Source organism: Piliocolobus tephrosceles, chromosome Y (genome assembly GCF_002776525.5).
Source record: "Piliocolobus tephrosceles isolate RC106 chromosome Y, ASM277652v3, whole genome shotgun sequence".
NCBI lineage: Eukaryota > Metazoa > Chordata > Mammalia > Primates > Cercopithecidae > Piliocolobus > Piliocolobus tephrosceles.
The window spans coordinates 11,972,175-11,984,837 of record NC_045456.1 but is presented as its reverse complement, the minus strand read 5'-3'; the positions used below and the strand labels follow the sequence as shown (position 1 = coordinate 11,984,837).

At 45.5% G+C, this 12,663-nt stretch overlaps 1 protein-coding gene across 2 annotated transcripts in view; it reads left to right on the top strand.

The window, feature by feature from the left end:
• The first annotated feature begins 1,538 nt into the window (after positions 1-1,538).
• Positions 1,539-12,663, top strand: part of MSL3 (MSL complex subunit 3) — a 22,119-nt gene continuing 10,994 nt past the window's right edge. Inside the window, exons 1-10 of one of the 2 annotated variants that reach the window (XM_023198716.1) lie at positions 1,539-1,695; positions 3,123-3,205; positions 3,666-3,761; positions 4,095-4,195; positions 4,756-4,835; positions 5,384-5,506; positions 6,090-6,250; positions 7,026-7,184; positions 8,711-8,973; positions 11,829-11,938. In XM_023198716.1, coding sequence (XP_023054484.1) covers positions 1,594-1,695; positions 3,123-3,205; positions 3,666-3,761; positions 4,095-4,195; positions 4,756-4,835; positions 5,384-5,506; positions 6,090-6,250; positions 7,026-7,184; positions 8,711-8,973; positions 11,829-11,938 — 1,278 coding nt within the window. In that variant the 5' untranslated portion in view covers positions 1,539-1,593. Of the gene's footprint in view, positions 1,696-3,122; positions 3,206-3,361; positions 3,573-3,665; positions 3,762-4,094; positions 4,196-4,755; positions 4,836-5,383; positions 5,507-6,089; positions 6,251-7,025; positions 7,185-8,710; positions 8,974-11,828; positions 11,939-12,663 lie in introns of those variants that run through there. The other variant, XM_023198718.2, reaches the window with a different exon arrangement.

Here is a 12,663-nt window from a genome sequence, read left to right as displayed (position 1 = left end):
ACTGTATTACCCCAAAGGCCATTTGGCCATCTTCCCCCAACCTTTAACTCCTCTGTATTGCCCTTATTCTGGCGGAAGCAGCTATTACTCACCCAATTCCTTGGGCCAGAAAACCTGGAAGCCTCCCAAGATCCCCCCTTCCCTCTCCTTCCAATTGGCCTTCCTTCCTCTCCAACTGGCCACCGAGTTTTGGGGGTTCTATTTCCTAAATGAATCTGTTCATTCATTTCATATTGATTATGAGCCACGAATACGCCATGACTTGGATAAGACCCCTATCCCCAGCTTCAAAGAGCTTACCGTCTTAATGAGGGCATTTTGCAAATGAACAACCCATTCTACAGTACAGTGGTACACACAAGAAAGGGGTAAGCAGAATCCTGGGAGGGAACACCTCAGGGCTTTATGATTCATCTTGGAAAGCCTGAGGGCTTTTCTGCTGGCAATGCCCATGCTGAAATGTGAAGGATGTATACCAGGAAGCTGGTGAAGGAAGTGTGTGGAAGGGAAGCAAATGCAACTTTCTGGAGGCTAGAACAGAGTAGTGGAAGTTCACCAGGTCCGCAGAGATTAGCCTGGAAGCTGGTCTCCAGCCTGGTCCAGGCTTCTAAAACTCAAAAGAAAAAACCCAGCACCGTCCTTTCTGTCCCTGGAAGTTTGTCCTTCAAGTCTCCCATCACTTGTCATTCGTTCATCAAGTATTTACTTAACATCCACTCTGTACAGGTACCATATTGATAGCGGCCTCAAGGGTGCCTTCCATTTAGGGAATTTTTAGTCTATTGGAGCAGATGGACCGTGGGGGGCATTCCGGGGATGCTGGGGGCTGTGAGGTCACGCTAGAAGCTGACACTGAAGATGTCAGCTACCCTTTAAGGACCCATCTGCCTCACTGCCCACTGCTCACCCCGTCACTGGGGCCCCCAGGCCTGCTACCGGCTTGTCCTCTGAAGGGATAAGCAAGTGTTCTATTCACTGCCCGGAGTGCCCTTCTGCCCTCGCCCGAGGCCACTGCCCGCCTGGGGCCAGCTCCAGTGCTGCGTTCTCCTAGCGTGGCCACACTCATCGGCGCGCGGCTCTGCCAAGGGGGCTGACGCGGCGCGCACGGCCAGGGAGCTCTCGGGGGCAGACGCCTTCCAGCCTCCCGGCCGCCGGGTGCCTACTCCAGATCGGCTCTCTTCCTAGGCGCCTCCCACGCCCGGGCCGGAGAGCGGGCGCCCGGGGCGACGGACGACCCTGCGCGCACGTGGGCGCAGCCTGGAGGCCGCGGGGACCCTCTCCCATGGGGGCGACGGGAGACGTCCTGCCGGTAGACCTTGGCCAGGGGGTCGCGCTCCCCGCCCGCACCCCTCCCGGAGCCCCGGCGGGGACGTGCGGGGGCGCGCCCGGGCGGGAGCGCGCGCGCCAGGCGCCTCCGAGGTCCCAGCAGTGGCTCGGGGCGGGCGGAGGAGGGGCCGAGGGCGGGGCGGCCGCAGCCTCCGCCATTCCCGGCCCCCCCCGGCCGCGGCGCACCGCCTCCCCGCCCCCGCCCGCCCTCCCCCACCGCGCGCGCTCCGCCCGCCCCGGAGCCTCGCCCTCCGCCACGATGAGCAAATGAGCGCGAGCGAGGGCATGAAATTTAAATTCCACTCAGGGGAGAAAGTGCTGTGCTTCGAGCCTGACCCCACCAAGGCGCGAGTGCTGTACGATGCCAAGGTGCCGCCGCGGAGGGACAGGGAGGAGGCGCGGGCTGGGGGACCCGGGACCGAAGGCGGGGGCGGGGGCGGACGGCCGCGCGGAGCTGAGGGACCGGCCGGGCTCCTCGCCCTGCGAGGATCGGTGCAGCCGGCAGGGGGCGCTCACAGGGCGCTGCGCCTGGGTGTCGGGGCGGGGTCTGGGATGCTTCCACTTCCTTCCGTCAGGCCGGGAGGCGCACGCGCGGTTGGGAGCCTCGCCCGTGCTTTGTCGCGTTACCGGGGCTACCGTTTGCGCCCCTGACTGCAACGGTGGCCGCTGAGGGAGGAGGCCTCTCGAATACGGTTTCTGTCTTCGCGTTAAATCTCTCCTCCTCTGCGGCCCAGTGCCGGGTGGGCTCCTGTGGGACGCCCTGGCCGTCCGATCCAGGTTCTAATTCATAGTTCCACGGCGCTGGCCGCTGACTTCCGACGTTGTGTCCCTGGGACCCTAGTCCAGTTTAGGCCCCATCCTTCCTGTAGGCCGTGAACCCCACCCCGAGGGCAAGGTTGGCCCAGTGTTTTCGTACCCCAGGGCCTTGCAGCATTTACGTTTTCAAACTCTGAAGGATTTACGTGGGTCTGACCATAGTTGATGGGAATCGCGCCCTGGGCGGGTCCACCTAAGTCTCCGAGAGCTGAGCCACATCTTGCAGCTCCTCAGATTTGGGTGGCGGGCAGGAGTTGGCAGCAGGTCTCCCAGATCCCCAAGGAAAGCACCCAGGTGCTTTCATTTAAGAGACCTGGCTTCCTAGGGCCTCCTGGGCAAAGCCTTAGGCGGCAGGGACAAGGGCAGTCCCACGTGTGTCTTTGGTGATGTCTGGACAGCTCTGTCAATTAGAGATGCTAAAGGACATCCCTAAAGGGATGAGCATATTTTGCCTTCAGTTCCCTCCCCTGCTGCTCCTGTCTTCTAACCTCGTCTGCTGTCCCTCTTTCTCCTTGCCCCCCAGCCTGCTCACGGGGCGACACGCCCCATCATTAGTCTTAGTTGTTCCCTCTAGGGACATAACAGGGAGGGATTCCAGAGTCTCCAGCCAGCCGTCCTGGCACTGGATATAGGGGAGCCCAGGAAACTACAACTCCCAGAGGTCTCAGGGCTGCAACTTTCATCTAGCCTGGACTCTTTCCTTAGTGACAAATCGGCCGGCCAATGGCTTCAGAAGTCTCACACTGTCTCACGCTCAGAGACCAATCACGGGGTGGTTGGACGGATGTTTCCTATTTTGAAGGCGTCCACTGGGGGAAAAATGATAATTGAAAGGAAAAATATTTCAACCCAGCTCTCGGTCTAAAAGAAGAGAGAATGCTTTCTTTTCTTTAAAAAGGGGTCTGTGAATTAGTTTTCCTGATGTAACTTCTAATTTTCTGTATGTCCTATCATTTGTGGGCAATATTTCTTGGTTTCAGATTGTTGATGTTATTGTTGGGAAAGACGAAAAAGGCAGAAAGATCCCAGAATATCTGATCCATTTTAATGGTTGGAACAGAAGGTGAGTGAACTTGTTAAACCAGACTGAAAATGGATTGTCTTTGTAGCACAGGAACATTGCAGACTTCTTTTAAGTTTTAGAAACACTTGTAGAGAACTTTGTTTCATTTCCTGTTTTTACTTTGTAACACTGCAAACTTCTTTTAAGTTTTAGAAACACTTGTAGAGAAGTTTGATTCATTTCCTGTTTTTACTTTGTTACCAGAACTTGCCTATTCTGAGGAATAGTTACTTTTAAGTCGATTGTATTTGAATTCTGTCTGGGTGATTCTGGAAACCCCAGTTGTTTCTCTGTCTGAATGAGTTACTTTTTCAGTTCATTTGCCTCCTCTTTGTGATTTTAAAATATTTAAATCGTTTTCTAAAATGTAATTCTGGGGCATTTCTATTGCTTTGAGATACTTTTAGCCTTTGTTTTATATCAAACTAAAGTACTGAATTTTCCTTTTTTGTTCAATTAGCTGGGATAGATGGGCAGCCGAAGATCATGTGCTTCGTGATACCGATGAAAATCGTAGATTACAGCGTAAATTGGCAAGAAAAGCTGTAGCTCGCCTGTAAGAATACAAAAATCAAGATATAAATGTTATCCAATGTGTTTTCTCTTAGTGTTTTAGACTTTTATGATAGTAATAAAATGACAAATATTTATTAAGTAATTTTACATATTTAAAGTGTGTAAGAGGAAGAGTGTTCCTATGGTATTCTAAATAACCTTAGTGTTTTCAGATTGGTTATTGTATAATCTTCTGAAATGGAAATTACCATTTATGTTCTGTAGTTTAATGATTTTTCAAATGTATTTCATTGTTTATTATATCTTGTTTTGATCTCAAGACTCAAGAGTTCAGTGTCAAAATTTGTTTCGGTTGTTTGCTACTCTTTTTCAGGAGGAGCACAGGAAGAAAGAAGAAGCGCTGCAGGTTGCCTGGTGTTGACTCTGTCTTAAAAGGCCTCCCCACTGAAGAAAAAGATGAAAATGATGAAAACTGTGAGTAGCTTCACTTCATTTTCTTTGGATGAAAGAACTTCCACCTAGACTGAGAGAAGGATTCATTGAAATTCTAGACAGGGAAACACTTCAAGCTCATTATGTATAATATTTGCTCCATTTATTTTTGACATTAAAGTAGCAGTCAATGTAAGTCAATAAGTCAGTAATAGAACCTTAGCAGAGTCATGCTTGTGACTGCTGCCCTCTCAGCCAGCATCTTTGTACAAACCCCTCACGGTGTGTTCTCATGGGATCTGTTCTCTTTTTGGCACCTCCCAGACCTTAGTCCCATTTATGAATGCAACAGGAAACTGTAGGATCCTAACTGACAAAACACTTTCCGATCATTAGCTTGTGTGATTTTTGCATCTGTTGAAATTGGTTGTCAAAATAAATTTCTATTGTGAAAGATACAGTATTTGTGTTCGGCATTTAAAAATACATGGAATTGCAGTTTATTATTTCCAGTAGCACCTGTACTACATGTGAAGATCTGTAGACATAAGGGTTGGTGAAGTATATAATGCAAGTTTACCAGATGCTTTTGTTTCACGTAGCATTAAGCAGTTCCTCTGACTGTAGTGAAGACAAGGATGAAGAAATAAGTGAAGAAAGTGATATTGAAGAAAAGACTGAGGTGGTATAAAGTTTTTATTGTAAAAACTTTCTCTTTGTTGTGTATTTTAGTGGTAAAAGTTCACGGTGAAATACTCCAGTTGTGAATTGTTTTCTAAAGATACATCTTTTAAACCAATAATGTAAATTTTTATCTGACATTTAAAGAAAAACAACCCTTATAGTCACCGTATGAGTCTCTCAGTGGCTCTTTATGCCCCTAAAATGTTTCCACAAATTATAGTTATCTTTCTTTCCAGTCAAATTACTTGTTTTATGATGATAAATGTCTTTTAATGCAGTCTACAGACTGTGATGTCTTCTGCCTGCATCCAAAGTTAGTATAAATCCGAGTGGTAAACTTAAATGGGAAAGAAATGAAATACATATTTGCATTGTGTTTAGTGCCCCCAAACAAGTTAACTTTTGGCCTTTAACATACTTTTAATTAGAACGCATGGTATACTATGATTGTTGAGGATTAGCTGGGTTTGTTTCATAGCAGGCCTTCCTTGGATATTGACTCTCCTACTGTTTTAAATAGTTAAAAATGGAATTTTGATATTGCAGAAAGAAGAACCAGAGCTTCAAACAAAAAGGGAAATGGAAGAAAGAACAATAACTATAGAAATCCCTGATGTTCTGAAGAAGCAGCTGGAGGATGATTGTTACTACATTAACAGGAGGAAACGGGTATGTAGGGAGAATGCATAAAACATTGATTTGTTTGGCATTTTCATGTTGCCATATTTTGCAATCATAGACGTAAGCAATAACGAATTTTGGAGGAATGAAATTTGTATTTTTCAGCTTTGTACTGAGTCAGGTTTTAAAGTTCTCTGCCAGTGGTGCTGTGCAGCTGATTAAATTATAACTCACACAGCCCTGGCTGCCCATTAGGGTTGTGTTGGGAGCTTTCCAGAATCCTGCTGCTTGTGCTTCAGCCCAGAAGTTAAGAATTAATTGATCTGTGGTGGAGCCCAACTGCAGGTATACTTGAAGGAATTACCCAGGTTGTTCTAACAGATCACTAAGATTAAGAATCACTGCTTACATCTATTCAAAAAAGTAATACTGTAATCAACATAAGGTTATGATCAGTAGAGGAAAAAAGATCAAAGAGATTGCAAACATATTTAAGAAGTTCTATTCAAACAGAATTGGCTTTGCTTTATTTTTGAGTTAAAAAATGATACCGACATGACCAGTGTTTCTTGGAATATGTGGTTTGTTACATTAGGATGCATACATCAGATGTCTATGTTTTTGTTAACAGTTAGTGAAACTTCCATGCCAGACCAACATCATAACGATTTTGGAATCCTATGTGAAGCATTTTGCTATCAATGCAGCCTTTTCAGCCAATGAGAGACCTCGTCACCATCACGTTATGCCACATGCCAACATGAACGTGCATTATATCCCAGCAGAAAAGAAGTGAGTACTGGCATGTTTGGTGTTTTGTGGTTCTCTCTGTATTAGAGAGGTGGCTTCCATTTAGAATAGGTGACACTTGTCTCTACTCAGTTATTTTGAATTCATTTAATGTTTAATAATTGATAATTCATTGAATCATCTAATATTAAAACCTTGTCACTTTTGTGAAATCTTCAGTGCTTCAGTAACTATTTACACATCTGACATGGATGCATTGAAAGTGCACTGCCTCAGCACTGAGACAGTTTTTTCGGTGATACTGTTTAGGGCGACAACTTTCCTTGAGAAGCACCAGAATGGGCAGTAAGGATTTCTCAAAGCTTGTTTACAAACAGATTTTCATTCCAGTCAGAGAAAGCTTCCTTGTATCCTGCCTGGCACACATGACCCAGCTAGACAAGAGGCAGAAAGGTGGAGTGTTGGAGTTAAAGCAAGGGTTAGGGGTTCACTAGGGTCAAGCTGTTTCAGCGTGCAGTGATAGGGGTGTGTCCACCTGTCCACTTTTGCAGCACAGGCTGTTGGACACCTCTGTGGCCTTGAACGTATTTATTTGTGTTTAGTGGGGTAAGGTAAAGTGACTGCTGTACTTTCTGCACTTACGTTTTCCTATGTAATCTTGACAGCTACAAATCCATTTCATTTTGTGTGTACGTAGGTGTAATATATAGTGATTAGATTTCAAACTGCCCCATTAAAAATTGGCAACCTCACTGAAATTTTGGAAAGTACCTCTTACTTAATTGTGTCTCTAATCTCTTCTTTTTAATCCTGCCAGTGTTGACCTTTGTAAGGAGATGGTGGATGGATTAAGAATAACCTTTGATTACACTCTTCCGTTGGTTTTACTCTATCCATATGAGCAAGCTCAGTATAAAAAGGTGACTTCGTCTAAGTTTTTTCTTCCCATTAAGGAAAGTGCCACAAGCACTAACAGGTAAGTTATATAGCCTGCACTTTCACCCTCACATGTCAGCAGTACAATAATCAGATCCTTATTTTGAAGAGTTCAATCTGATAGTGTGGACCAACATGTTTGGAGGAGGAAAGGAAATGAAAATGTGTGTCCTGGTGGTTTTCTTTTTTCGAGGGTAAGCTAAGTCATCATTTCACTTTCATACGGCTCTGGCGGATTTTACCAAGTGAAGACCCAGCATAAAGACCTTACGTGGGATGATGAGCAGCTACCCCATTTTGGGGAAGATGGTAGGGGGTGGGGTGAAGAGAGCACAGGCTGAGGAGAGTGGAAGGGGCGGGTTTGAATTGAGCCCCCTCACTGGCTGTTTGTGTTAGTGGCAGAGGTTCCTTAGGAGCCTCCTTCTTTTGCAGGTGTGGGATGGACTGAAGGCAAGCCTAGCTAGTAGTATTAAATGGGAATATTCACACAGGGCCTGCAAACTTTGGCCTTCAGTAAAAGTTACTTCTCTTCTTGCTCTGCGATGTCGTCACTTTTCCTCCCTCAGTTACCAAGCATGCTCTGTTGTTTTTTGAGGGGGCAGGGAGGGGGATCCTGCAACCTAAAGTCTTTCCCTTAAACTCTGTAAGGTATTGCGCTCGCTCCTTCTTGCCTCTCTTCCTGAGAGAGTGGTCTTTTCTCATATTTCCATTCATCTGTCTCCTCTGTTAACCACTTATCGTCTGCCTTCATCTACTGCTGTGCTGCAAAACTGCCTGCAGGTGAACTGATAACCTCCCACTTGCAGCGTGCTGCCCTTTGCCTTGGCCACCTTGCCCTGCCCTCCCTTTCTCCCTCTGCTTCACGGCTGTCGGCTCCCCAGCTTCTCTTTCCGCCTGGCCACCATCTCCTCTCAGCCATCCTTCCTTTGGTAGCTTCTCTCTCCTTTCCCTTTCCCCATGTCAGTTTCACCCCAGGGGAGAGGCCTGCAGGACTCACTGGGGACCTGTGTCAAAGTCCCCAGGGCCTACTTCAAACCTTGAGACTCCTCCAGGGTGGGCTGTATGTTTTCACACAGCAACCCCGATGCTTTTCCCAGTCCTGCCAGTAGTTACGTTTCAATGAGGTGGTAGGGTATTCTTGTTTTCTAGACCAGCGTTTCTCAGCCTTGGCCCTATTGATGTTTAGAACCAGATCTTTCTTTGCTGAGGGGCTGCCTGTGCAATATAGGATGTTTAGCAGCATTTGTGGCCTTCACCCACTAGATGCCGATAGCACCTCTTTCCTCAGTTGCAACAACCAAAAATGTCTCCAGATGTTGCCTTCTGTTCCCTGTCAGGGCAACATTGCTCCCACTTGAGACCCACTGCTCTAAGACACATATAACGGGGGCATCACAATCTTTAATGCCAGCGTGCCTTGCAGAGTTATGGAGAGGGTCCAAGTGACTTATATACGTATTTACAACCCTCCTGGAGTAGAGAGAGCATTTCGTGTCTTCAGAAGCACTCCATGTTCCAGAAAGGCCCTTTGAGCCAGCTGTGTGTGACATTCTCCGTCTTCCCTAGGAGCCAGGAGGAACTCTCTCCCAGCCCGCCTTTGTTGAATCCATCCACGCCACAGTCCACAGAGAGTCAGCCGACCACTGGTGAACCAGCCACCCCCAAAAGGCGCAAAGCTGAGCCAGAAGCATTGCAGTCTCTGAGGCGGTCCACGCGCCACAGTGCCAACAGTGACAGGCTTTCTGAGAGCAGCGCTTCACCTCAGCCCAAGCGCCGGCAGCAGGACACGTCCGCCAGCATGCCCAAGCTCTTCCTGCACCTGGAAAAGAGTAGGTTCATTCTCGGGTGCTCCAGGCCGGGGAGAGCCAGCGTGTACCTTGTGTGTAGTCAGTGCCAGGCATGGTGCTGAGGTTACGTGTTTGTGTACAGTGCATGTGATTCCCATGTCCAAAGTGCTGTTGATGCTGCCTGCTTCCTGGAGCTGTAGAAAGTTGAAGCACCTGGCACAGATTGCAGTGCAGCTGTGGTGGAGGCAGGACTGGGCTGTTTCCTCAGCCTTTCTTTTTTTGCCATCACTCTACCGATTGTGAGCAAATTGAGTTATCAGAATTCTATATATTGTGTAGCTAGGCCTAACGAAGCATTCAAAATGAGCAATTCTAATGGGTTGTTTAGCTTTTTGTTTTCTTTGTACTCTATCTCTGTAGTCTCTCCATTCTAAAGTTAATTTGGAAAGGTCTGTCCTAAAATATCAAAGTAAGAATGCTCAGATTTCCATAATCTCCTCTCACCTCCTCTTAGCCCAACTCAAACTCCATCAGATGTGCTCACCTTGATTTTCAGCTGGAATGTTTCAATGGGCAAAATAAATTAGACAAGAGTTTACTTTCTTTTTTTCCAAAATACACACAGGTTGATTTGCTATAATATAAAACTTAGAAGTAAGCCACTGCTAATTAATCATTTTAAACTGTCAAAAACTGTGAAAACAGGTGCCATGAATCAGGTACAATTACTGTGGAAACTAACATTAACTATCGTACACTAACCAGGCATTTTTTCCCAAATTAATTAAAATCTGGTTGTTTAGCCTGTGCTAATGAAGCGCTCTTACTAGGAGTATTCACTTTACATTGAAGATCTTATTCACAAATCAAATACAGGGTGCTCTGTGCTTATATGCTTCCACCCTTGACCGCCAACAACGTGTGAAATGGAAAATTGATGGCAGCAGGGCTGACGATGCCACCTGGTGCCTAGCGGGCTCAGTGAGTTAGGAAGTCAGCAGTAGGGGAGGCAGCTTGCATGGCTGTCCACCGGTACACTGTGTGGAGGTGGAAACAGCTACACCAGCAGGTGCCAAGCACCCAACTGCAGAGATGGAAGGCTAGTAGCCTTCCTTTCACAGAGCTCAGCTGCTCGCAGGCTGTGAAATCTAAGACACCCCTCATAAATATCAAAAACACCTCCAAAGCTAAGGTCAGTGTAAAACTATTTGGAGTCGAATCCCCATGCCCCAGTAGGCATATCTTGTGTATGACCTGTGCCCTGTTCTTCCCTCAGCGTCTCCTGCTGTGCTGACTCCTTCAGGGGTCCTTCTAAGCATCATCCTGTTGGAACTCCCAAAACTGTCATCACAGTGCCATTCTGTGTTCAGGTGCCCGTTTCCTTGTGTACATCCTGTCCCTGCCATATCATAAGGTCCTGAGAGAAAGGACTGACTTGTTGATTGTGTCAGCCCGTCACAGCTCAGTTTTGGGGCATAGTTCCAGGTGTGTGAAAGTATTTGCTGATTCTTTGAAGATTGAGAAGGCTCAGAAGGGCAGAGTTGAAGAAGACATACCTTTAAGAGAAGCCCTTTGAATAATCAAGTGCTAAAACAAAATCAGGTGCTTTTTTAAAACAGCTTGATTGAGATATAATTCACATACTTTAAAATTCACACATTTAAAGTTTTTAGTGTCTCCAGACACAGTGGCTCATGCCTGTGAGACTGGGGCAGGAGGATCACTTGAGGCCAGGAGTTCAAGATCAGCCTGGGCAATATAGTGAAACCCCATCCCTTAAAGAAAAAAATAGCCAGGTGTGATGATGTGCACCTATAGTCCCAGCTACTTGGGAGGCTGCAGCTGTGGCTATGGCTGAGGCTGAAACTGGAGGATCGCTTGAGGCCCAGAGTCCAAGACTGCAGTGAGCTTTTATTGGGCTACTGCAGTCGAGCCTGGGCGACACAAAGAGACCACACTGTCTGATAGATAACTAACAAAATAATTTCAGTTGGGCAAAACTAAAGAGTTGGGCAACCATCACTGAAATCAGTTTCAGACATTTTCACCCCTCCAAAAAAGAAACCCCACGTCGACTAGCAGTTACTCATTTGCCTCTCCCTATGTCCCCTGACAACCATTAATCTATTTGTCTCTATAGATTTGCCAGTTTAGGGCATTTCATATAAATGGAATCATCTGTATGTAAGTGGGTAATAAGGATTGGTTGATTGAAGATTGAAAAGGGTCAGCTGGGAAAATTTTTAAAAAGACAGTGTTTTTAAAAAGGTGCTACAAAATAAAGTGCTATCTTTTTCTGTTTCTCTTTGTATTTTTTATTTTTTTATTTGTATTTATTGATGTGAAATTCACATATAAAATTAACCATTGTAAAGTGAATAATTCAGTGGCACTTAACAGCTTTATCGACACATCCACATATACAGTTCAATCCAATAGTTTTTAGTGTATTCACAGAGTTGTGCGACCATCTGCACAGTCAATTCCGGAACATTTTTAGCACCCCCAAAAAGAAACCCCATACCCAGTAGCAATCACTCCCCACTTCCCTTTCTGCAAGCTCCTGGCAACCACTAAGCTGCTTTTGGTCTCTCTGGATTTGCCTACCCCGGGTATCTCATATAAATGGAAACATAGTATGTGGCCCTTTCTGATTGGCTCCATTCACTCAGTCTAGTCTTTTAAGGTTCATCCACATTGTAGCATGTGTCAGTGCTTTATTCCTTATTTTTTTAACCAAATAAAATTCAGGTGCTGTTATAAAAGGAAAGTCTTATTGTTAAAGGTTGGTACTTTCTGAGAACCAAGTTTAGATTTCTGTTCTGCAGTTTTTAACAGTCTTGAGGCAGTCTTTAATTCAGTTGCTGTGTGAATAATTTCATGTTTTTCTTTGGAAGAAACACCTGTGCATAGCAGATCATCTTCACCTATTCCTCTGACTCCTAGCAAGGAAGGGAGTGCTGTGTTTGCTGGCTTTGAAGGGAGAAGAACTAATGAAATAAATGAGGTAAAGAATGTTTGATGTTTGTTCCCAATGGTTCCTTCATTTGTGATTACTTTGATTCTATAGGTGGAAGTCAAGGTTCTTGAAGCATCATGTTGCTATTACTGTAAACATTAACAAAATTGTACGTAAAGATTATGCTTAACACTGTGGGTTTTGGTTTCTAAAGCGAGAAAATTATTAGGATTTCAGCCCTACACTGACAATTATCTTTTAAATAAGTGCAATTATTGAAATGCCAGTATTTTTACTTTATAGAACAGATGTCAACACACCTTTTCCACAGAGGGCCAGAGGGTAAAAACTTTAGGCTATTTGTGGGCCATATGGTGTCTGTCAAGGTTACTTAACTCCAAAAGTAGCCACAGATAGTATGTAAATAAAATGAGTGTGCTATATTCCAATAAAACTTGATTTATGGACACTGAAATTTGACTAGCATTTAATTTTCATGCGTTTGAAAATTTTGTTTGTTTGTTTTTCAATCATTTAAAAATATAACATCCACTCTTAGCTTGTGGGCAATATAGAAACAGGCAGTAGTTGGGCGGGATGTGACCAGCAGGCTGTAGTTTTCTGACTCCAACTTTAAATACCTGATTCCCCTCCATCATTAACAGTAATACCAATAGCCGTCCCTTCAGGGATGTGCTCTAGGCCAGACACTTGAACCCAGTTACTTTGAATTCTCGAGATCAGCCTTGCCACCAGATTTCCACTTGATAGAT